The sequence below is a fragment of the Ranitomeya variabilis genome, chromosome 5, assembly GCF_051348905.1.
Source record: "Ranitomeya variabilis isolate aRanVar5 chromosome 5, aRanVar5.hap1, whole genome shotgun sequence".
Taxonomy (NCBI): Eukaryota; Metazoa; Chordata; class Amphibia; order Anura; family Dendrobatidae; genus Ranitomeya; species Ranitomeya variabilis.
Window position 1 is genome coordinate 512,167,943 of NC_135236.1, and position 23,708 is coordinate 512,191,650.

Sequence of the window (23,708 nt, forward strand, 5' to 3'; positions counted from 1 at the left end):
CACTATGTGGTGGTAATATGTTGTCTGGAAATGGTGTTGTGGTATTTGTCCCTTGTATGTGGTGCTATTTGGTCACCAAGTGGTGGTAATATGTGGTCTTGACATGGTGCGGTAGTATTTGTTCCTTGTATGTGATATTATTCGATCACTGTGGTTGTAATTTGTGGTCTGGTCATGGTGCGGTGGTATTTGTTCTTTGTATGTGATATTGGTCAAAATATACCTAAATTGTATTGCATATTTTAACAAATATTTAATAGGTTACAGTAGAGTAGGGTCCGACCATTTTTCTGGAATAATCTGGTTCAGGTATCACATAACCCCTGTCACATGACCCCCGTCACATGACCGGGGGGGCCCCACAGTGTCTGAACAGCCCGGGGCCCTGGCTACCCTTAATCCACCCCTGATTACATATAATATACACAGTCCATGCTGTGCTACACATAGTAAAGTATTGACCCACTTCAGGGGTTTCCATGACATGGCAGTAGGCTTAAGGGGAATATGTCAGTAGGATCAATCATCCTAAGATGTGTATATGGATATGTAGGCCATAGAAAGCAAAATAAAGTGATACCTGCGATCCGAGGTCTTATTCCAGAGAAAGCCATGTTTCTCTTACATGTATATGAGCTGTTAGGAACTATGGTCAGGACACTGATCTGCATGAGAATCTGCCTCCAGAGATCATTACAAATGAAAGGACCAGTGTGAGACATGTAACAAGCACAGAACAGTAGAATTGAAATTTGTCTCCTTACAAGCACATTTGCTGCAGCTGTCACAGCTCTGCTGTATGCGTACAGCAAGCCGAGAAGGGGGTGGAGATGGACAATAAGCCCTGCCCATCGCACAGGACCGAGGATATTTACATACACCACGGGAGGAATAAAAATGGTATTTATGGATCATTGGTGGGGAGTCAAGGGATATCAAAAGTACTGGTATAATGCATAGGGGACACTGAATTGAATATTTTTACCTGATATCCCAAAAAAGTGGTGACAGATTCCCAGTAAATATTAAGGCTTCATTGACATTTTGGATTGGCTGCCAGCACTGTAGTTATTCAATAACAAAAAATACTAATTACATAATAATTGTGCACACAGTGTATGGTAGCTTTGTATACAGTAATACACATTTTCATAGCATACAGGATCTGTATGACAAATTGACACCACAGTGGCTGACATTGCTATTTGTCACTAGAGTTGAGCGAATTTGATCGGGTCCCTGTTTATTCGGCAAGCTATAGCGCTTGCCGAATAAGCTGCAGAGGGAACCTGGATACATGGAGCGCGCCGGCTGATTAGCTGTCCGGTGCCGCAGTGTCACTGCCACAGCACATCCATGGAGAGCCCAACAAACAGGCTTGGACTGGCCCATGGGAGAACAGAAAAATCCTCCGGTGGGCCCCTGTGCAGGAGTGGGCCATCACTCTCTTATATGAGCAGTACTTGGCACAATCTTCTTGAAACACTATGTACAGACTAAGGCAGCATCTTATTCATTTGATAAACTACTCATTTCACTGCTATATACATTTGTGATTGAGGATAAAGTCACACTTGCTTGTAGTTGTAAAGTTCTGGCCCTGGAGGTGGTTACTGGTGGGCCCTTGTCACCCTAGTCCGACACTGACCGTGCATAACGCTTGATTCTGACATAGAACATTTACAGGCCAACCACTGCATTCATGCCTATTCCTAAATTAGCCCCAGCCATACGGAGTGTGAAAATGGATACTCGGCCCTTTTCTCCAGCTGGTGATATTACATTTTCACGATTCTCTATTGAACTATTAAATGGGAAATTCTATTCCAAAAAGAATTTACAGAACAAGCAAACAAACAGCAGATATCAGCCAGGTCTGTGTGTGGAGTGTGAGAACAGAGCCGCTGTGCACTGTGTTCCCAGTCTGCAAACACAGTCCCTGCATGTGGAGCCAGGGACACAAAACAACAGAAGGCGAAAGGGACAAGCTGGGCCTTTGTTAACATTGTACTCAGCACCTTTAGAAATCTAACTGTACATGGGATTGGGCCCAGCCCCACTGGAGACACTCGGAGTAGGTGCAGCTTGTGCCCCACTGACATTGGGGATAGTCCATGAGGGTTGAGAAGTCTGCAGCTGCGTGAAGCTACTCCTCGCCGCACAATGCTTGGCTCAAACACACTGGTAAGTTCTCCAGGAGGCAAACGGACACCAAGGTTGTCTGATCAGTGCCATAACTGTGACTATATGATGTGTTTTTGTGCCTTTGTCTATTAACAGAAGCATGTGCTGCTAATCAGTTGGATAATTTGGCATGCCATTGATGATTCGTGCATGTAGTAATGTACTGTATGCCTTGTGTATGAGCAAGTGACATGTAGCAGTTGATAGACGCTGTGTATGTAGATAGTGGAAAGAAATTGTTATCTAGTTGTTATAGGTTTCTTTTTTACTATAACCTTTGTGCCAGGGAAAATTGAAAAATTCACTTTTCATTTTTTTCCTTTAATGAAATTTGCATTATATTTCTGAACACTAAATTAGGACGTTATGTACTGAACTCCTTCACGACCTTGGGATTTTCCGTTTTTGCATTTACATTTTTTCCTCCCTATCTTCCCAGAGTCATAACTTTTTTATTTTTCTTTCAATATGGCCATGTCGGGGCTTGATTTTTTGCGGGATGAGTTGCACTTTTGAAAGACACCATTGATTTTATCATATAGTGAACTGGAAAACAAGAAAAAAAATTTGAGTGCTGTGAAATTGCAAAAAAGTGGAAGTCCCCATTCATTTTCTTTTTTTTTACCATGTTCACTAAATGCTAAAACAAACAAACCTGCCATTACGATTTTACAGGTTATTGTGAGTCTTCAGACACCAAACATTTATAGGTTCTTTTTTATTTAAGTGGTGAAAAAAATTCAAAGCTTGTAAAAAAAAAAAAAAAAGATCCCTTCTTCCGAGACCTGTAGCATCTCCATTTTTCAGGATATGAGGCCGGGTGAGGGCTTATTTTTTGCACTTCAAGCTGATGTTTTTATTGATACCATTTTGGGGTAAGTACAATATTTTGATCACCTGATAATGCATTTTATTATAATTAGATTATTATTTATTATGTTGCAGAGACCAAAAAAAATTAATTCTGGCATTTTTTTTCTCATTATGCTGTTTAACAATTGGATTAATTCTTTTTATATTTTGATAGATTGGGCGATTCTGAACGCAGTGATAATTATCCAAATCAAATATGAATATTTTTAAATTATTTATTGTTTTATTTTGAATGGGGCAAAGGGTGATGATTTTATATATTTTTTTACATTCTTAAAAACTTTTTTTTACTTTTTACTTCCTTTAATAGTCTCTTTAGGAGACTTGATGCTTCAACTATCGGATCCCTTGTACTACACATAGCAGGTCTTCAGCCCTGCTACAACACGTGAGCAAAAATCATCATCTTCTATGAATGCCGGCCACGGACCGACGTTCCTAGCAAATCAGCAATGACAAGCAAAGGGGTCCTCTGCAGACCCCCGGTTGTCATGCCAACCCATCGGCGCCCTGTGATCATGTGTCAGGGGCACTGATGTGTGGACTTTGTGACGCATTTCCGGTGCAATCATGTTAAATGCCACTGCCAGAGATTGACAGCTGCATTTAACATGTTAACAGCCGGGGTGGATTGCGATTCCACCCGAGACTGTTAGGGGCACATGACAGCTGATCAAATCAGCTGCCATGTGCAGGAAAAGATGCGGGCTCACCTCCGCAGACCTCATCAAAGGGGGATAAACGCTCTATGACATACCTGTATGTCATTGATCGTGAAGGGGATAAAATGTGTTACTGATAATACATTAGGTACATCTGATAGTGGCCTGTTATCTCTTTAATAGATTTGAGATTAAATTTAATCCACACAGACATTTTTTTGCAAGTCACAAAAAAACATTTCATTGTACATGTAAGATGCACATTTGAATCTACATGATACATTTATCTATTGCTTGTAGTACACATAATACATGTGAGAGTAACCTATAGTGTATGAATATACATACAGTATATTTTTAATAGCTTGCAATATAGACTCCTAACATTGAAACTGCAACACTAAATAGAAAAAGTTGTTCTAGCATTTTTAAGAATTGTCCCGGGAGCTGATTTTCAACACAACGCCAGGCCACATGTTGCTCGTTTTTCTGTGAGCAGTCTGTGTGGTCTAAACATGCTACCATGACCTGCAGCGTCTTCAGACTTGTTTCCCATTGAGCAAATCTGGGATTTCATTGGTCGGCAATTGCAAAGGGAGCTGCCAGCAGTGGATCTTGATCATTTGTGTGCCCAAGTGCGTTCCGTGTGGCAGAAGATTCCGCAAGCCTTAATACCGTAACCTCACTGATAGCATGCCAAGGTGTATGAGTGCATGTATTTCTAAGCAATACTGAGATATTCTGAAAATATAGTGTTCATATTTTCATAATTTACATATCATTAACATGTCTATTGATCCCGCAATTTCCATAATTACACAACTTTTCCTTCTTGATGTTGCAAGTTTAATGTTGAGGAGTGTATATAATACGTCTGATGTATGTAATACACAATTATAGACTGTAATATATGATACATTCAATAGTAACTGTAATTAACCTGATTGCAGCCTATAGTGGATATAAAAAGTCTATGTTAAAATGATTTTGTCATGTAAAAAAAAATCATAAAAAAAAGTCATTTTAAAACTTTTTCCACCTTTTAATCACTCATAGTCTGTGCAAATCCATAGAAAATCAAACTGAATTTTTTTGGGTTGGAAAAATAAATATACAGTGGTTACATAAATATGCACACCCTTAAATTAATACTTTGTTGACATACCCTTTGAATTTATGACAGAATTTAATCTTTATAGGAAGGAGTCAGCAAGGTTCATCTAGAATTGGCAATCTTTGTCCACTCTTCCTTGCAGTAGCTCCAAAATCTGTCAGATTGCAAGGCATCTCCTGTGTAAATCATCCTCTTCAGCCAGGTCACCCACAGATTTACATTTGGATTCAGGTCTGGGTGATCCATTCCAAAACTCTGATCTTCTACTGGCAAGCCATTTTTTTGTTGATTTGGAGTATGATTAGGATAGTTCTGAAAGGAGAAATTCCTCTTCATGTTTGGCTTTTTAGCAGAGGCACAAAGGTTTTGATGCAAAATTGACTGATATTTGGAACTTTTGGTAATTCCCTGCACCTTGACTAAAGCTGCCAAAAAACAACAACCCCAAAGCATAATGCTGACTCCACCATGCTGTAATGTGGGTATTATGTTCTTTTAGTGATGCTCAGTGTTGGCTTTGTGACAAACATCCCCTTTGGAATTATGGGCAAAAAGTTCAACCTTGGTCTCATCAGGACATCAACACATTTTTTGACAAGTGTTTGACAGACTATGTATGGTTTCCCAAACATAGTTGGGTTTGGATGTTTTTCTTCGTAAGAAGAGGCTTCCATTTTGCCACCCTACCCGACAGACCAGATATAGAAAGAACACGGGAGATTGTTGTTACTTGTAATACACAGCCAGTATTTTATCACAACTTCCTGGAGCTTCTTTAATGTTGGTATAGTAATTTTGGCAGCCTCCCAGACCAAGTTTCTTTTTATCTTTTCAGCAATTTTTGAGGCATGTCCAGTTCTAGGTAATATCATTATTGTGGTTCACCAAACAAAATAATGAAAAAAAACCCAAATAACTTATTATTTAACAGATAAAACCTAGGTGTTATATAGCTAACCCATGTTATACAACTTATTTATTAGTTACGTTAGATACTACTCAACAAATTAACCAGAACACCTGTGTAATAGACTTACACCCTAGTTGGTCATCAAGTGGAAGTAATTCTTCCTTTTTCTTTTCTAGTATGTTAATGCAGTCATATGGAAGAGCTCAACGAGCGGGGATTCTGACAAGACTAAGAAATATTGTGTTGTGTTTTCTAGCTATTCATATCTGGAGGATGTTTATAGGGACATGTCATTTGCTAGTTTATTGTAACTTAAGGTCTGCTAGTATGTCCCTTTCCTGTCCAGTGATATTCATTAACACCTGAGTGCAAGAAAGAATAAAAACTGGACCTTTACCCCCTTGTCATCTTATAATATTGTAAATACGATTTCCGTGTAATTTAATTACACTTTTGCTAACATTAACTAGCAAAGCAAAGGCAATATGGGATAACTTTCTGATCAATGGGAGTATGACCACTGGAAACCCCCAGCGATCCTGAAGTTCTGAAGAACCATGTGTGCATTGAGTGAGTGGTTGATCATGCGCCCTACTGCTCCATTCACTCTTAATGGGACATCTGGAGAAAGCCAAGAATTGCACTTGGCTAGACTTTTTGCACACCTCTAATAATGATTGAAGCAAAGAATGGGGCAATTGGCATCTGCCTCATGGGTTTCTGCTCTGCATTTCTCTGGATCACGATGGCAGGATTATAGGTTAGACTTGATGGATTTTTCCAACATTAAAATATTATTTACTAATGAAAGTTCGTCTTCTTTCATAGATAATTTTCTATGCCAGTTCTCTCCTCTTCGTGCATGCCCTCAGTTCAGACACATCAAAACCTTTGAAAACAAGGAAAAAGGGTCAAACTAAAGGAAAGCAGAACCCCAGTCAGGACAAAGGCCATGGGAAGACTTCTCCAGACCCTGTGCTGGGTGTAAATTCTTTTTCTCCTTCACAGATTTATAGTTTAGTGGAAGAATATGAACAAAGTTTAATAGAAATGGTACACCAGCTGCGAAATGGCTCCGAATCTTCTGGCGGAAAATGTGAAGTTAACCTAAGGCTTTGGCTTTCTAATAGGAGAAGCTTATCACCCTGGGCTTACAGGTAACTTTTTCCCCCAATTTAATAATGTTATATGTTCTCAAACAAAGTTCATAAGAAATAATTTCTCAGTAATAAAGTTTAAAGATAAGAACCCCATGATTCCCGTGTAGTACAAGGCCTTCATTCTGTATTGTGGCATATAATCAAGGTCTAAGTATCTGCATTAATTTTTATAGACATTTTAGTCTATATGTAGTCAGACCTTCATCAGAAACAGATTGCCGTGAAGGACAGAAGAAAACGAAAAGAAGTTGCTCTAACTGCACTCAAAGTAAATATAATCTTCACTATGCGGCAGTGAGTATTCGCTTCACCTTGAGCACATTTACATCAGCTTCTTTTAATTTTTTTCTGTCCTTCACTGCAATCTGGTTCTGATGAAGATCTGACCATATATTGACAGAAATGTCATATGATTTATGGTGTATTGTCTATTTAATACATTCTGAAATTTGAATTTGTGGAATGTCAAGTCCTCCGTATTTATTGGATTTGAAGTGGAACTCTACAAAAAATATTATCCAGAAGCATCTACCAATATTACAGCAAGATGACATGTTATCCAGTATACTAAGGGATGGCATCAATGTTGTGGCTAGGAGAGCTCCCACTATTGGTAATTTAATTTCTCCAGGCTTTTTTGTATCCAAACCCAAGTCCAAAGCTTGGCTCGAGTGCAAGGGTACTACTATAAGTGCGGTACTACCGCTTTCAGGACCTGCGCCTCCAGCCAGGTGGGCAAAACATTCACAAACTCGGACAACTCTAAAAGTTATTATATAAAAGAGTTTATGAATTGTCACTCTAAAAATGAGGTGTACAAAATTAATTGTTTGGATTGCAGACTTTCATACATCGGTTGCACCACAAGAAAGTTGAAAACTAGAGTATCTGAACATTTAAGAGACATTGGCAATTTTAACATCGGGAATAAGAATATCTCTATGGTTGCTAAACATTTTGTTACCTGTCACGGAGGGAACACTTCAGCAATGTCTATTCAGGGTATTGAACAGGTTAAATGTTCAAATCGCGGGGGAGATATAAAGAGACGCCTCCTAACGAGAGAGGCGTTTTGGATTTATAATTTGCAAACTAGATCGCCTTTTGGTCTTAATAAGAAAAACAAAATTATGTATCATTACTGTTAAATGTTTTAATTGTGTATTGTTCATATGTTTGTTTTATTTTGTATGTAATTAAGTACTTTTTATGGTGCTGTGAGCTTTCAGGACCTTTGAAGAGATCATGTGATTAGTGATGTTGCTATGATAGGTCAGGCTTTAAGCTGTCATCCTACCTGTTCACATTCATTGTACGCAATGATTCTTCTTTCCATTTTTAAATTTTATATGGATCAATAAAGACTTTTTCGAATTTTAAGGAGCTGGAGCATTCACACGTTTTTCTTCTCGAACTCTACAGTTCTTATGCACCCATCCAGCAGGACTGCTATGCAGTCCATTACTTGAATGCATTATAATACTCTGCAAACTGTTTCATTCTGTTCACTCTCAATCCCAACAGCTGTCTCCCTATTGGGTCAGTCTACAGCCCATCTTGTCTTCTTGAATCCTTATCTTAAAGGGAATCTGTCAGTAGCATTCCCCCTCCATAAAAACAAAACAAAACTATATTTATAGTTCTTTCAAAGACAAGTCCAACTATGCCTTTACATAGGCAGTCCATTCCTTCATTACTGAGAAATCAGCTGTAAAGACACGGGGGTTAACCGGTGGTCTAGTTTGCTGGCTCGAGACCGCACGGACCAGGGATTATCCCACTAAACACCCACTACTTTTACTGTGGTCATAATACTACTAAGACAACACAGGGTGACGTTAAAACAGTGTGGCTATACTTTATTGAACCACAAACAGACAATAACACAGAACAGTCCCAGCCAAATACCAAAGATGGTGCAAAATTACAGTCTCACCCTTCCGCTGACTCAATGGGATTAAAGCAGCTGCGACTTCCAGGGCCAACTACCCCCCCTGTGACTCCTACAGAGAGGAGGCAACAACAAGCTTAGGAAGCTGACAGTCCATTGAGGTACCAGGTCAAGTGACCGGAGGGTCACATCCTGGCTTCTCTGAACATCTCCATGGAGCCAGGTGACTGCTGGGTTCCAACTCTGGCTTTCCCAAATGTATTCATGGGGCTCAGTTGACCAGTGGGTCCAAATCCTAGCTTCTCCATATGTATCCATGGGTTCAGTAATGGTCAATGGAGCAGATCTGTATTCCTTCAGCAGGGGTCATGGTCCCCTAAGCTGGCATCCTGTAGAATGTCAAATTTGTGTCCCTTGTGACAGAGTCATGATGTCGTGGCTGCTGTCTTGTAGAGTCTTCCTGGCTGTGGTTTTGCAAAGAGTCTATGGTTCTTTGGATCTCTTGTTATAGAGGCATATTCCCTTTATATACAGTGGGGTAAAAAAGTATTTAGTCAGTCAGCAATAGTGCAAGTTCCACCACTTAAAAAGATGAGAGGCGTCTGTAATTTACATCATAGGTAGACCTCAACTATGGGAGACAAACTGAGAAAAAAAAATCCAGAAAATCACATTGTCTGTTTTTTTATCATTTTATTTGCATATTATGGTGGAAAATAAGTATTTGGTCAGAAACAAACAATCAAGATTTCTGGCTCTCACAGACCTGTAACTTCTTCTTTAAGAGTCTCCTCTTTCCTCCACTCATTACCTGTAGTAATGGCACCTGTTTAAACTTGTTATCAGTATAAAAAGACACCTGTGCACACCCTCAAACAGTCTGACTCCAAACTCCACTATGGTGAAGACCAAAGAGCTGTCAAAGGACACCACAAACAAAATTGTAGCCCTGCACCAGGCTGGGAAGACTGAATCTGCAATAGCCAACCAGCTTGGAGTGAAGAAATCAACAGTGGGAGCAATAATTAGAAAATGGAAGACATTCAAGACCACTGATAATCTCCCTCGATCTGGGGCTCCACGCAAAATCCCACCCCGTGGGGTCAGAATGATCACAAGAACGGTGAGCAAAAATCCCAGAACCACGCGGGGGGACCTAGTGAATGAACTGCAGAGAGCTGGGACCAATGTAACAAGGCCTACCATAAGTAACACACTACACCACCATGGACTCAGATCCTGCAGTGCCAGACGTGTCCCACTGCTTAAGCCAGTACATGTCCGGGCCCGTCTGAAGTTTGCTAGAGAGCATTTGGATGATCCAGAGGAGTTTTGGGAGAATGTCCTATGGTCTGATAAAACCAAACTGGAACTGTTTGGTAGAAACACAACTTGTCATGTTTGGAGGAAAAAGAATACTGAGTTGCATCCATCAAACACCATACCTACTGTAAAGCATGGTGGTGGAAACATCATGCTTTGGGGCTGTTTCTCTGCCAAGGGGCCAGGACGACTGATCCGGGTACATGAAAGAATGAATGGGGCCATGTATCGTGAGATTTTGAGTGCAAACCTCCTTCCATCAGCAAGGGCATTGAAGATGAAACGTGGCTGGGTCTTTCAACATGACAATGATCCAAAGCACACCGCCAGGGCAACGAAGGAGTGGCTTCGTAAGAAGCATTTCAAGGTCCTGGAGTGGCCTAGCCAGTCTCCAGATCTCAACCCTATAGAAAACCTTTGGAGGGAGTTGAAAGTCCATGTTTCTGCATGGAGGAATGGGCCAACATACCAACAACAGTGTGTGGCAACCTTGTGAAGACTTACAGAAAACGTTTGACCTCTGTCATTGCCAACAAAGGATATATTACAAAGTATTGAGATGAAATTTTGTTTCTGACCAAATACTTATTTTCCACCATAATATGCAAATAAAATGATAAAAAAACAGACAATGTGATTTTCTGGATTTTTTTTTCTCAGTTTGTCTCCCATAGTTGAGGTCTACCTATGATGTAAATTACAGACGCCTCTCATCTTTTTAAGTGGTGGAACTTGCACTATTGCTGACTGACTAAATACTTTTTTGCCCCACTGTAGTTCACAACTGCTGTCCTTCAAGCGATCATCCAAAGGTCAAGAGGAAGGCGCGATGAGATTATCTCACACTGTTTGAGTATTTAATCATTATGCTTAGTTCGTCCATCTCTGTTTTGCAGGTCAACAAGCCACACAATAGTCAATCGCCATATACAAACACCAAATGTTCAATGACCATGTATCCCTGTCTTGCAGAGAGAACAGACAATAAATTACAGCACACAGTAACATAAACATCAATGTCCAGGATTGTAAAAACAATAGCCTTGACCAACCAAAGAAAGACACAAATTAAAAAGTCGACATAAAGCTAATAACGTATGTCTCCTGGATTACTGAATTTACGTCTGGATAATTAAGTATAAGGCTACAGTATGTGCACATGTCAGGAATCTTTGCAGAAATTTCCTGACAAAAAACTGACTTTTTCCACAGGAAATCCGCATGCATTTTTCTCGCGTTTTTTTCCGGAGCTTCTCAATGCATTGAATAGCGGGAAATCCGCAAAAAATCCGCAAAATGAACAGCTGCGTATTTTTCCGCCATGCGTTTTTATTGCGGAAAAAAACGCAACATGTGCACAAAAATTGTGAAATGCATTAAAAATGATGGGATGCTTAATGCATGCGTTTTTTAAGTGCTTTTGCAGCGGAAAAGCAACGAAAAAATGCGCAAAAAATCCAGAACGTGTGCACTAGGGTGACCGGATCTTATATGGGTTTGAAAAAATGTGGGAATCTTGTCCGTCTGGACCCCACAAAACGATTCCCCTTTCCGGATATTGAGATAGCCAAAATTTGAGCTCGATCAAACGACGTTAACCCGTGCCGCTCGTCGCTCAAAGTTTGAAAAAATCCGAATTTTTGCCCAAAAAGCTGACATATGAAGCCATAACTCCAGAATGGTAAATAATAAAAACACGCTTAATATCTCAAAAGAAAGCTAATGTTGTTCTTCAAAATTTATATTTTATACATAATTGTTATTTTAAGTCAAACTGAGTTAAAACATCTTTTAGCCCCAAGAACGTGACCTGGTACCACTAGGAGAATACTTCGTATATTTTGTTATTAAGTGATAATTTTATTTTTTTTTGGTATATTTTTGAGTTTAAAGTAGAAATATAATAAAAAAACAAGTAATACTGATAAGTCTAATGACTTTTTTTATTTAAAAATATAAAAATGAGGTATTTAATACATACAAAACAGACAGAAAAGATACAGACGTAGTACCTACATGAGTTGATAATTTTACATAGTTATCGAATCTATTCTAGAGGTTTTGTTAAAGTAGTTTTTGAAACGTCAGAATATAATGCTCGGCATTTGCTTACAACTTGCAGGACATATTGCTTTTGTTCTTCATTTTTTGTCAGAAGGTCGTTAAAGTCGGTTATTAATTTAACACCACGCTCAGCCATATCATTAACTACTTTTAATGTTTTGACAATTTTCAATCCTTCTTGGAAGTCATTATTTTGAGGCCAGGTGTTTGGATTTTGTCTTAGGAAATCCGTTTTTATATTAAATCGGTCAAAGAATGTAAATGTTTCTTTGGTAAGTAAATTTATCAATCCTCCATCAACGACCTCTTTTACTTTTTCTTTCTTAACTTTTGGATTTACAACCCTAGCGTGCTCTGATGGTTCATCTGTGCTACTGAGCAATTTATTAGCCATTAACAACTTTTCATCGTCTGTAATGTTGGGATCAAAAAACGATAATCCCACCAACTCTGCATTCAAATACCACAAATGGTTCGAAAATTTGGTCAGGGCTATTTCTGCAATGTCGTTGTCACATTCTTTATAGTCTAACAGAGACTATGCAAAATACCTAAATCTTGCTTTGGCGCAAGATGAGCTTTTGGAGCATTGAACCAAGCTTTACAATAAATTTTAACTAGGAAAACAGAAATGGCACGCACAGAACTTTCTTCTTCTTTAGACATCTTAAATTGACGACGAAAAATGAACATTTTTAAGCAGTAAATAGCCTTTGCCATCCACCTAGCGTGATGAATGGCTTCTGGAGTTCTAAAACCCACAACATTGCCGTCTAGTGATCCAACAAATACGAGAACCAACTGCAACAGCTCCTTGTAGTCATCTCTGGGGTGGCTCTCAGTTAATTTGGTCTCGAATTCAGCAGTAACATTTGCAATTACTTCTGTAGTTAGCTGCTTTTGTATTAGCTTGTCACTGATACCTGTGTCGTATTTTCCTTTGTCTATCTTGGGCCACGCAGTGAGGAATCTTTTGAAAATGTCTGCATGAGGTCCAGTGGTTGATCCCATTTTTGTGTCGAATACGCCTCAACACAATTTCCAAGATATGGTGACGGCAAGCTAGGTGTAGCAATTCTCTTCCTAACATTTGCTCCAATAGGACGCATGCTCCTTTGAGTCTTCCCGTGTTCGATGCTGCAGTGTCGAAGCACATCGCCTTGACGGTGTTGGGAAGACCCCATTCCTGTAGGCATTCATATACGGCTACGGCTTGCTCCTCTCCAGAGCTGCTTGCTGTTACAGGAACTCCCAGCAGCTGTTCCTTTTCGCCATATGAAATAGCAATAGCTATTCGCTCACATTGCTCATTTTTTAAAACACCCGGTAAAAGTTTACCGTCCCAATGGACAACCACGGGCTCTTTTTCAGGAATGTTTACTTTATCTAACATGTTTTTAGTATATTGTTCTCTGAACTTTTGCCTTCTAGAATGTAATAAAGTTTTCGAGACTTTGTACTCAAGAGGGTCAAGGTTTAGTGCTTCTAGAGTAGCTATTAAAATTCTCGTGGCATTTCTGTCGGATAACTTACATCGATCTAACACAATGGATAATTTCATGTTTAAAATCTCTTTAACGCCCCTTGCAAATGAAAGTTTCATCCTGTTGCTCTCAGATGGTCCTGGATCTTCTGCAGCTTCTTCAGGGATGTTGTCCATTTCCTCCAAGCTCTCAAGTTCCTGGTAGATGTTGTCCTCTTCAATATCTTCTTCTTCTTTTCCTTCTTCGAGCTTGTCTTCATCATCCGTCTCTAAGAAGTAACAAAAGAAAGAGAAAAAAAAGACTATAAAAACTTGTCGTTTTAGCAGAATAGTAATAATACATAGGTACTAAATTACCTACTTCTAATTATCAATAGGTATTATTTTAAGAATATAAACTCAATCATAAAGATGCCAAATGATGCTTTCATGTACAATTTTCTTTCAATTATATTGAAACTATTTACTTATTTGTTTATCTACTTTTTAGAATAATAATAATAAAATAAACTCACCAATATCAAAAGTTTCTTCTTGGATTTGTCGGTTTATTTTTGCAAGTTCCTTTTGCGCCTTGATTTCTTCAGCTTGACACAACTTGATGTCCACTCCAGCCATGGAACCTGGGCGGCCCTTCTGCCTCTGTTTCACAAGAAACGCCTTATCTTCTTCCGATTTCAACAGAGCCAAGGCATCTTGTTGAGCAATATCAAAGAGATCATCCAACCTTTCAACAAACTGTTTAAATTTGTTCTTGGCCGTTTCCGATGTTTTCTTCCGGTCTTTTTGAAGACTTCTCCACGCGGCGTGAACTTCTTCCAGCTTAGTAATTGCATCTTGCTCATGTTTAGTCGGGATTCGAGCTTTCCACCAAAAAATGAACACTTCTCGTATGGTCAGTTTTGCTGATTCTCTTAAAGTCAATTTCACAGTACGTAAATTATAAAATAAAGCACATAAGACTTGACGATTTGAGGGTAGTTTACAACCGGTGATCTGGTGAATGGGATAGCCCACAAGAAATAATTTATCCTTGTTCCGGCTTTGTACACCTGATGTGAATGCCATTTCAGAGTCCAATAGGTAAATAACAGTTAACTAGAAAAACGAAAAAAAATATATTAACTTAAATTTCAATAAAATATTTTCAAATATCTTTTAAAATAATACTATAATAGCTATAAAAACAATAACACACACTTGGAAAATTTTAAGCAGCATGTGCTTGTTTTTATGAGGAGCGCAGTCAGATTAGATTAGATAACTATGTAAAATTATCAACTCATGTAGGTACTACATCTGTATCTTTTCTGTGTCTGTTTTGTATGTATTAAATACCTCATTTTTATATTTTAAAATAAAAAAAAGTCATTAGACTTATCAGTATTACTTGTTTTTTTATTATATTTCTACTTTAAACTCAAAAATATACCCAAAAAAAAAAATGTATCACTTAATAACAAAATATACGAAGTATGCTCCTAGTGGTACCAGGTCACGTTCTTGGGGCTAAAAGATGTTTTAACTCAGTTTGACTTAAAATAACAATTATGTATAAAATATAAATTTTGAAGAACAACATTAGCTTTCTTTTGAGATATTAAGCGTGTTTTTATTATTTACCATTCTGGAGTTATGGCTTCATATGTCAGCTTTTTGGGCAAAAATTCGGATTTTTTCAAACTTTGAGCGACGAGCGGCACGGGTTAACGTCGTTTGATCGAGCTCAAATTTTGGCTATCTCAATATCCGGAAAGGGGAATCGTTTTGTGGGGTCCAGACGGACAAAATTCCAACATCGATTTTTTGTGGTCACCCTAGTGTGCACATAGCCTAAATGTTGTGTCATCACATCAGCGTTGGAATGTATATACAAATGAGGGTATAGATCTGAATTCTCTGTCACTCAGGCACGATTTCTCACCCAGCACCTCCTCCTGCTTAGTTGACAGCCTCTATGCTATGTGACTTCAGGCTATGGAACAGTAAGTCAAGAAGCAGAAGAGTTGGTGCTGGGCGGAGAATAGAGCTCGTGTGACAGAGGTGTCAGATTTTCAGCCTCATTTGCATATAAATTCTAATGTGGATTTCTCAGGAAAGGACTGTCTATATAAAGGTGTTGCTGGACTTGGCTTTGAACGAGCTACATGCACATATATTTAGTTTGGGATGTGAAATCTTGCTCACAGATTCCATTTAAGTCAAATTGGATTAAATAAAATCAACTCAAATTAGATTTGAGCTGTAATGGGCATTAAAGTTAGGGTACTGTCACACAGTGGCACTTTGATCACTACGACGGTACGATCCGTGACGTTGCAGCGATATCCATACGATATCGCTGTGTCTGACACGCTACTGCGATCAGACATCACGCTGAGAATCGTACGTCGTAGCAGATCGTTTGGAACTTTCTTTCGTCGCTGGATCTCCCGCTGACATCGCTGGATCGTTGTGTGTGACAGCGATCCAGCGATGTGTTCGCTTGTAACCAGGGTAAACATCGGGTAACTAAGCGCAGGGCCGCGCTTAGTAACCCGATGTTTACCCTGGTTACCAGCGTAAACGTAAAAAAAAACAAACAGTACATACTTACATTCCGGTGTCTGTCCCCCTGCGTCTCAGCTTCTCTGCACTGTGAGCGCCTGCCGGCCGGAAAGCGAGCACAGCGGTGACGTCACCGCTGTGCTCGCTTTCCGGCTCTGGTGCTTACAGTGCAGAGAAGCTGAGACGCAGGGGGACAGACACCGGAATGTAAGTATGTACTGTTTGTTTTTTTTACGTTTACGCTGGTAACCAGGGTAAACATCGGGTTACTAAGCGCGGCCCTGCGCTTAGTAACCCGATGTTTACCCTGGTTACCCGGGGACTTCGGCATCGCTCCAGCGCCGTGATTGCAAGGTGTGACCGCAGTCTACGACGCTGGAGCGATAATCATACGACGCTGCGACGTCACGGATCGTGCCGTCGTAGCGTCCAAAGTGTCACTGTGTGACAGTACCCTTAGAAGATAGAAAAGCTGAAGAATGACCAGAGAGGAAGCAGGTTGCCCTGATTTACAATGAGCAAGCAGCTTCCAGGGTATTGTGATACACACCATACATAAATGCTGCAGAAGAAAAGTAATTTAACTCCTTGAAAAAGCCACGTCCAGGCGAAACGTACGTTGGAGCTAGCAGGATATTATTGGGTATGGATTATATTATGTTATAGAGTATTTTTTCTGTCCTATTTTTTATGCCTTTTTTTGAATGCATGTTTGCAAACGTATGTAGGTTATATGTAATGGGATATATATACTTTTTGTATTATTATATTTAATTATTATTTTGTCCATAGCCCACTCCAATTATTGCACTGGGTTTTTTTTTTGTATTGTTCTGTTGTATCTTTTCCCCTTTTCTTATATGTATTTTAATATTATTGAATACATTTATATATTTTACCATATTGGTTTTGTACTTGTTTTTTCACTCCTTGTTTTTGAGTAGGTTTGGTCAATATTATGGGGTGATATTTGATATATATGCATATCCTATTGGTTGTGTTGTTGTATTTACAAAAAATCAGCCTGATAAAGAAAAATAACCATCAACCCAACAATCCAAAATCCCCTTCGGATGCCTTTCACCACCTTGGGTTATTCTAGTCGCTTTCGTCTCTCTCCAAGTTTCACACACACTTTTTCTCTCTACTGTATGCCCTTTATCTGATGCCTGCTGGCAAAGAACATGTCAGGACTCTGCTCACATTCATTTTTCAAGTAGCTCGGTCATTTCCTAATTGAGGTCTTTGGAAGCCCTCAGTATCAGCAAGTTTAAAAATGAGATCATGTACTTTAGAGATAAGTTTGGCTGCGTCGTCGAGTGTGCTGTCTCACCAACATTATTTGCTAAATGTAGTCATCGATGACAAACAAACACAACTATAGAATATAAAGCTCTACTTAATGAAAATGACGTAACATAGAGAACAGAATCATGAGTCAGTGTTGTATTGTTGCTATATACCAGCTATGAAATTGAATATACTACAGTGCTTAGTATATTTGTTAATTACAGTGTCACGACTTTCTTTAGGAGAATGAATACTTTCTGTAACTCTATGTTCAGCTTCACACATCCATAGTTCATGGATCGAGTATGGACTGGATGCAGATCTCCAGTCCTGACCTAAAATCAACAACGTCATAGGGATATACAGTATGAGGTTGTCAAGTTCGGGTCAGGAAACTTGTGGCTATTCCGTATATCACGTTCCATACTGAATGATGTGTAAAGCCGGCCAAATATTGAAGACTGATATTGGGTATATATCTTGGCTGCAATGTGGACCATTTTGTTACATGCAGGTCAAATTGATGTGGCATAGGGTCTAAATACATGATCCAAGTCCTTACGTAAACAAACCTCAGCAATTCCGCCATGTCATATCAGAGATACCGGTGATTTAAAGCAGAACTTATATTGGTGTATACTTAATTGACTATTATCAGAAGTCCCATAGAGTGGAGGCAGACATGCAAGCATAGCCACCTCTCGATTCCCGGTAGTGTTAGATGAGGCCTTCTTATTTTTGTAGGTCCCAATGACAGAGGTGGGAACACATTCTCATTTCCTGTAAATATGCCATAAACGATCAAGATGATTTCGGAATTTTTTGACTGACAATTTACTGCTGTAAAGAGAGTGGTCGTTGACATAGAAGTTTCTCAGCAAAAGGAGATACCTGTCCAGGCTCCCTATTGGAAAAAAAAAATTATTCCAAAAAATTGACAAATACTCTTCCACTTGATATAATAATTCTGACTACTCCATACTGTACCAAAAAGAGGTAATGTTTGACCAGATCCACATGTAAGAAATGACTCAGCATAAGAGTAGTAAAACAGAGTTATGAGATTAAGAAAAAACATTGTCAAGCATTTATAGAATATTTGTTTGTCTCCCTCCAGTATAAACCATGATGAAAGCCGCATCCCAGTCGACATACCAGAAGCTCGATGCTTGTGCTCTGGCTGCATCAACCCTTTTACTATGCAGGAGGACCTGAGCATGTCCAGTATTCCCATCCACAGCAAAATACCAGTACGTAGGCGATTTTGTGAGCACAGTTTGGCTGGACTACGGGGAAAGAGAAGAAAGAAGTGTCGAAAAGAATACACTACAGTCATGGAGAACATAGCTGTAGGATGTACCTGTATCTTCTGAAGACAGTACTAGTTCCTCTCATCTCCTTATATCTTCTTTCCTGTATGCAGAGTGATTCAGTAGTGGTGAATCATTAGTTCAATGACAGAACACATATGCAAAGTGTACAATTTCTAAAGGTTTCAAAGTAAAAAGTTCTATTTATTTCACAATACTTGACAAACCAGCAATCCTAATCAACAAGTACAGCTTATCATACCGGTGTGTAATTAACTGTCCTAGGACAATATACTGTATATGCTAATAAAAATCATTCCATGGTAAATGAAGTACAGTTTATTAATTATCCCTTTCTTATAACGAAAAAAATATTTTGAAATCTCATGCAGCCCGTTTAATATCTCTATTACGTATGTTGTAAATCAATATAATTAATATGCAAATGCATATTGTTTAGCCTAGTACATCGTCCTGCGTACAAGCACCATTTTATGAGATTTGAATCTAAGATCATTTGGTTTCCCTGGCGCTGTCTTTTATGGAGAGAGAAAATGTGTTGGAGGACTATAGTGAGCAGTCTAATGAAATAAGAAATTCTCTATGGGAGAGCTGGTAACAAAACCATCTATGCTGAAAGGTTCCCATTGAGGTCCTCTTCTGCACACCATGGGACTTGATACTGGATGCTTGATATCTTCTTAATGTGGACTATGTCCCAACATACAAGTTTAATTTCTGCAGCACTGTTTAAAGGGAATCTGTCACCCCAAACATCGCATATGAGCTAAGGCCACCGGCATCAGGGGCTTATCTACAGCATTCTGTAATGCTGTAGATAAGCCCCCGATGTAGCCTGAAAGGTAAGAAAAACAGGTTATATTATACTCACCCAGGGGCGGTCCGATCTGATGGGCGTTGCGGTCCGGGGCCTCCCATCTTCATAGGATGACGTCCTCTTCTTGTCTTCCTGCCGCGGCTCCAGCACAGGTGTACTTTGTCTGCCCTGTTGAGGGCAGAGCAAAGTACTGCAGTGCGCAGGCGCCGGGAAAGGCCAGAGGATTGTGCACAGTAACCTACAGATAGTGTCAGGTCGGCGCCGTTATACTGATTACAATTATACCTTGGTTGATGAAATCCGTCTTGTGGTTGTTGTTTAATCTTTATTTTCAGTTTTGAGTTAATGATATGCTCGTACTCCGGGGTGGCCTGTGGGGGGTCTTCATGTGGTGATCTGATTAGCTATTCGTAATACAGACTGCTGACAGGTCACTGATCCCTCAGGGACCTGCCCCCTAGTGTACATAATGAATATACTAATGTGTGTATTTGGAAAAAAACATGTCACTTCATCAAAATGGCGGTGCATGCTGTGTTGAAAAGAAAAAAAATCACCATCAAAATGGACCCGTCGGCTGCACCTGTGCATTAGCATCTATCGCGATCTGATAGATGTTACAAGCGCCTCCGCCAGCTCCTTGTTGCTGCAGCCAAAAAAATGTACACTACAACAAAATGGTGCTGGGGCAGCGCATCTGCAGTAGCATCATTGGCAATCAATTCAGTCAATTTGCGCATGCACCGCTCACTCTCTTCAGAGGACCCCACTGGAGCTAATAACTCAGTGCACATGGTAAAATATTTATCAATGCTAGAATAATTTTTGGGGGCTGCAGCAACAAGGATCCGGCGGAGGCGCTTGCGCAGTAGCATCGATTGGAACGCGAAAGATGCTAATGTGCAGGCACAGCCGACGACACCATTTTGAGGTGATTTTTTTTTTTTCAACACAGCAATATAACTAACTAATTGTGTTGAAAAGGCACTAACTGATAAGTGGTAGTGTGCAGGCGCCACCACTTTGATGAAGTGACATGTTTTTTTCAAATACACACATTAGTATATTCATTATTTAAACTAGGGGGCGGGACAGTGAGGGATCAATGACCTTTCAGCTGTCTGCATTATGAATAGCTAAGCAGAGCACCACAAGAAGACCCCCATAGGCCGCCCTGGAGCATGGGCATATCATTAACTCAACTGAAAATAAGGATTAAAAAATAAGCCCAAGATGGATTTTATCAACAAAGGTATCATTGTAATCAGTATAACGGTGCCGACCTAACACTGTCTGTAGGTTACTGAGCACAATCCTGCTGACAGGTTCCCTGTAACCCTAGTGTGACAAGTGCCACAAGTTGTTACTTGAGCCACAGAAGTGTATTCACTCAGTGTGCCATGATATTGTGCTTCTGTGATGTACCATGTTTTCCTGTAGTAGCAATACTTGTGCAAAAAGATACTTCCATGATGCCATAATTTTTTCATGGATTCTGTAAAAGAAGAAAAAGTTCTTTGTGTCTCAGAACGAATTTGAGTACACAGTATGGGACAGAAGCATGCTCTTAGAGCCCTTTTATGATGCTTTAAGATTTGCAGAAATACAAGTTAAGGCCCCGCCTCACATAGCGAGATCGCTAGCGAGATCGCTGCTGAGTCACTAGTTTTGTGACGCAACAGCGACCTCAGTAGCGATCTCGCTATGTGTGACACGTACCAGCGATCAGGCCCCTGCTGCGAGATCGCTGGTCGTGTCGGAATGGCCTGGACCTTTTTTGGTCGTTGAGGTCCCGCTGACATCGCTGAATCGGTGTGTGTGACACCGATCCAGCGATGTCTTCACTGGTAACCAGGGTAAACATCGGGTTACTAAGCGCAGGGCCGCGCTTAGTAACCCGATGTTTACCCTGGTTACCAGCGTAAATGTAAAAAAAAACAAACAGTACATACTCACCATCTGATGTCCGTCAGGTCCCTTGCCGTCTGCTTCCTGCTCTGACTGAGATCCGGCCGTACAGTGAGAGCGCAGCACAGCAGTGACGTCACCGCTGCGCTCTGCTCTCACTGTACGGCGGCTCAGTCAGAGCAGGAAGCAGACGGCAAGGGACCTGACGGACATCAGATGGCGAGTATGTACTGTTTGTTTTTTTTGGTAACCAGGGTAAACATCGGGTTACTAAGCGCGGCCCTGCGCTTAGTAACCCGATGTTTACCCTGGTTACCCGGGTGCTGCAGGGGGACTTCGGCATCGTTGAAGACAGTTTCAACGATGCCAAAGTCGTTCCCCTGATCGTTGGTCGCTGGAGAGAGCTGTCTGTGTGACAGCTCCCCAGCGACCACACAACGACTTACCAACGATCACGGCCAGGTTGTATCGCTGGTCGTGATCGTTGGTAAATCGCTATGTGAGACGGGGCCTTAAGTCGATATACCTAATCAATATTGCAGATTTCAGCATTCAGCAGAATTCTCCGAAAATGTCGGTTCCCCTTGGAATATACAGCCACCATTATCTTCTTCATCAAGACATGAAGGAATACAGAAAAGTTACATAAATAAACTACTAATACTTATCAATAAACTGTAGGAAATAACACAGCACTAATCTTCTAACAGCTAAAGATATTTAACCCAGCATAAGTCAGTAGCTGTTGTACACTCCAAAAATCACTTACATTTTATATTTTGGGATCTTTAAAAAAGTAAGAGCTAACTAATACTAATTGTGGATATACCTCTGTTCCTTACACACTTACTATTCAATTACTTTTCATTTCCACTCTTTAAGATGTAAACTGTAAAAGTATTCACCATATTTCATGTATTTGAATATTATCAGCTTGTAACTCTTGAATAAAAAAATATTTTATAACACCAGAACATTTTGTAATCATTTACTGTACTTTAACTTTTGGCTTTTCAACCCAATATGAAGCTACAGTTACTAATCAGATGACTGTCATTTGTTGAGGAAGTGCACCACCACATTATGGGAGTTAGGCCCGAGCATTCCTACATGAACAGTTTCCTGGAAAGTGGATTGGTTGTCGTGGGCCAGTTGAATAGCCACCAAGGTCTCCTGATCTGACCCACTTAGGCTTTTATCTTTGGGGTCATCTGAAGGCAATTGTCTATGCTGTGAAGATACGAGATGTGCAGCATCTGAAACAATGGATACTGGAAGCCTGTGCTAGCATTTTTTCTGCGGTGTTGCTATCAGTGTGTCAAGAGTGGGAGAAGAGGGTTGCATTGACAATCCAACACAATGGGCAGCACCTTGAAAACATTTTATTAGTGGTCATAAACTTGTAAATAACTCATGAAAGAATAAAGTTACGTTAAAACCAAGCACACCATTGTTTTTCTTGTGAAATTCTCAATAAGTTTGATCTGTCACATGACCCTCTTCCCACTGACAAAAATAAAGTTGGATCCAAAATGGCCGACTTCAAAATGGCCACCATGGTCACCACGAGTGATGAGCGAGTACTAAAATGCTCAGGTGCTCATTGCTCGGGTCGAGCAGACTGGTATACTCAGGTACTCGGCCAGAACAACGAGCCCAATGTAAGTCTATGGGAGACCCGAGTATTTTTACCGCAATCCTCCCGGGGGTCCTTTTAAGGTCTAAAAACATCTGAAAATCATGGAAACACTGCTCAAATGACACAGGGACATCATGGGGATCACCCCTGGAAGCATTCCTGACTCCTAGTTCACAGCTTTAATCATTTTTTTCCAAGATTCATGCTATTTTCCCGGTGCCACAAAAAACACATGAAAACGAAACCAAAAAGGATTTTGCTGGGAAATATGTTAACCCCTCTGTGACCTTAGACGTACTATCCCGTCGAGGTGACCTGGGCCTATCTGACCCTCGACGGGATAGTACGTCATAGCCGATCGGCCGCGCTCACGGGGGGAGCGCGGCCGATCGCGGCCGGGTGTCAGCTGACTATCGCAGCTGACATCCGGCACTATGTGCCAGGAGCGGTCACGGACCGCCCCCGGCACATTAACCCCCGGCAAACCGCGATCAAACATGATCGCGGTGTAC

The 23,708-nt window shown here is 40.2% G+C and overlaps 1 protein-coding gene across 2 annotated transcripts; it reads left to right on the plus strand.

Moving 5' to 3' along the window:
* Nucleotides 1–1,913: 1,913 nt before the first annotated feature.
* IL17B (interleukin 17B) lies at nt 1,914–19,493 on the plus strand. Of its 2 annotated transcripts, none has more exons than XM_077265765.1 (3): nt 1,914–2,184; nt 6,752–6,900; nt 18,619–19,493. In XM_077265765.1, exons 1-3 carry the CDS (start codon nt 2,164–2,166, stop codon nt 18,872–18,874), a joined length of 426 nt encoding a protein of 141 aa, XP_077121880.1. In that variant the 5' UTR covers nt 1,914–2,163; the 3' UTR covers nt 18,875–19,493. The 2 variants fall into 2 exon arrangements, with proteins under 2 accessions (XP_077121880.1, XP_077121879.1); XM_077265764.1 differs by having other exon boundaries at nt 1,916–2,184; nt 6,572–6,900.
* Nucleotides 19,494–23,708: the final 4,215 nt, after the last annotated feature.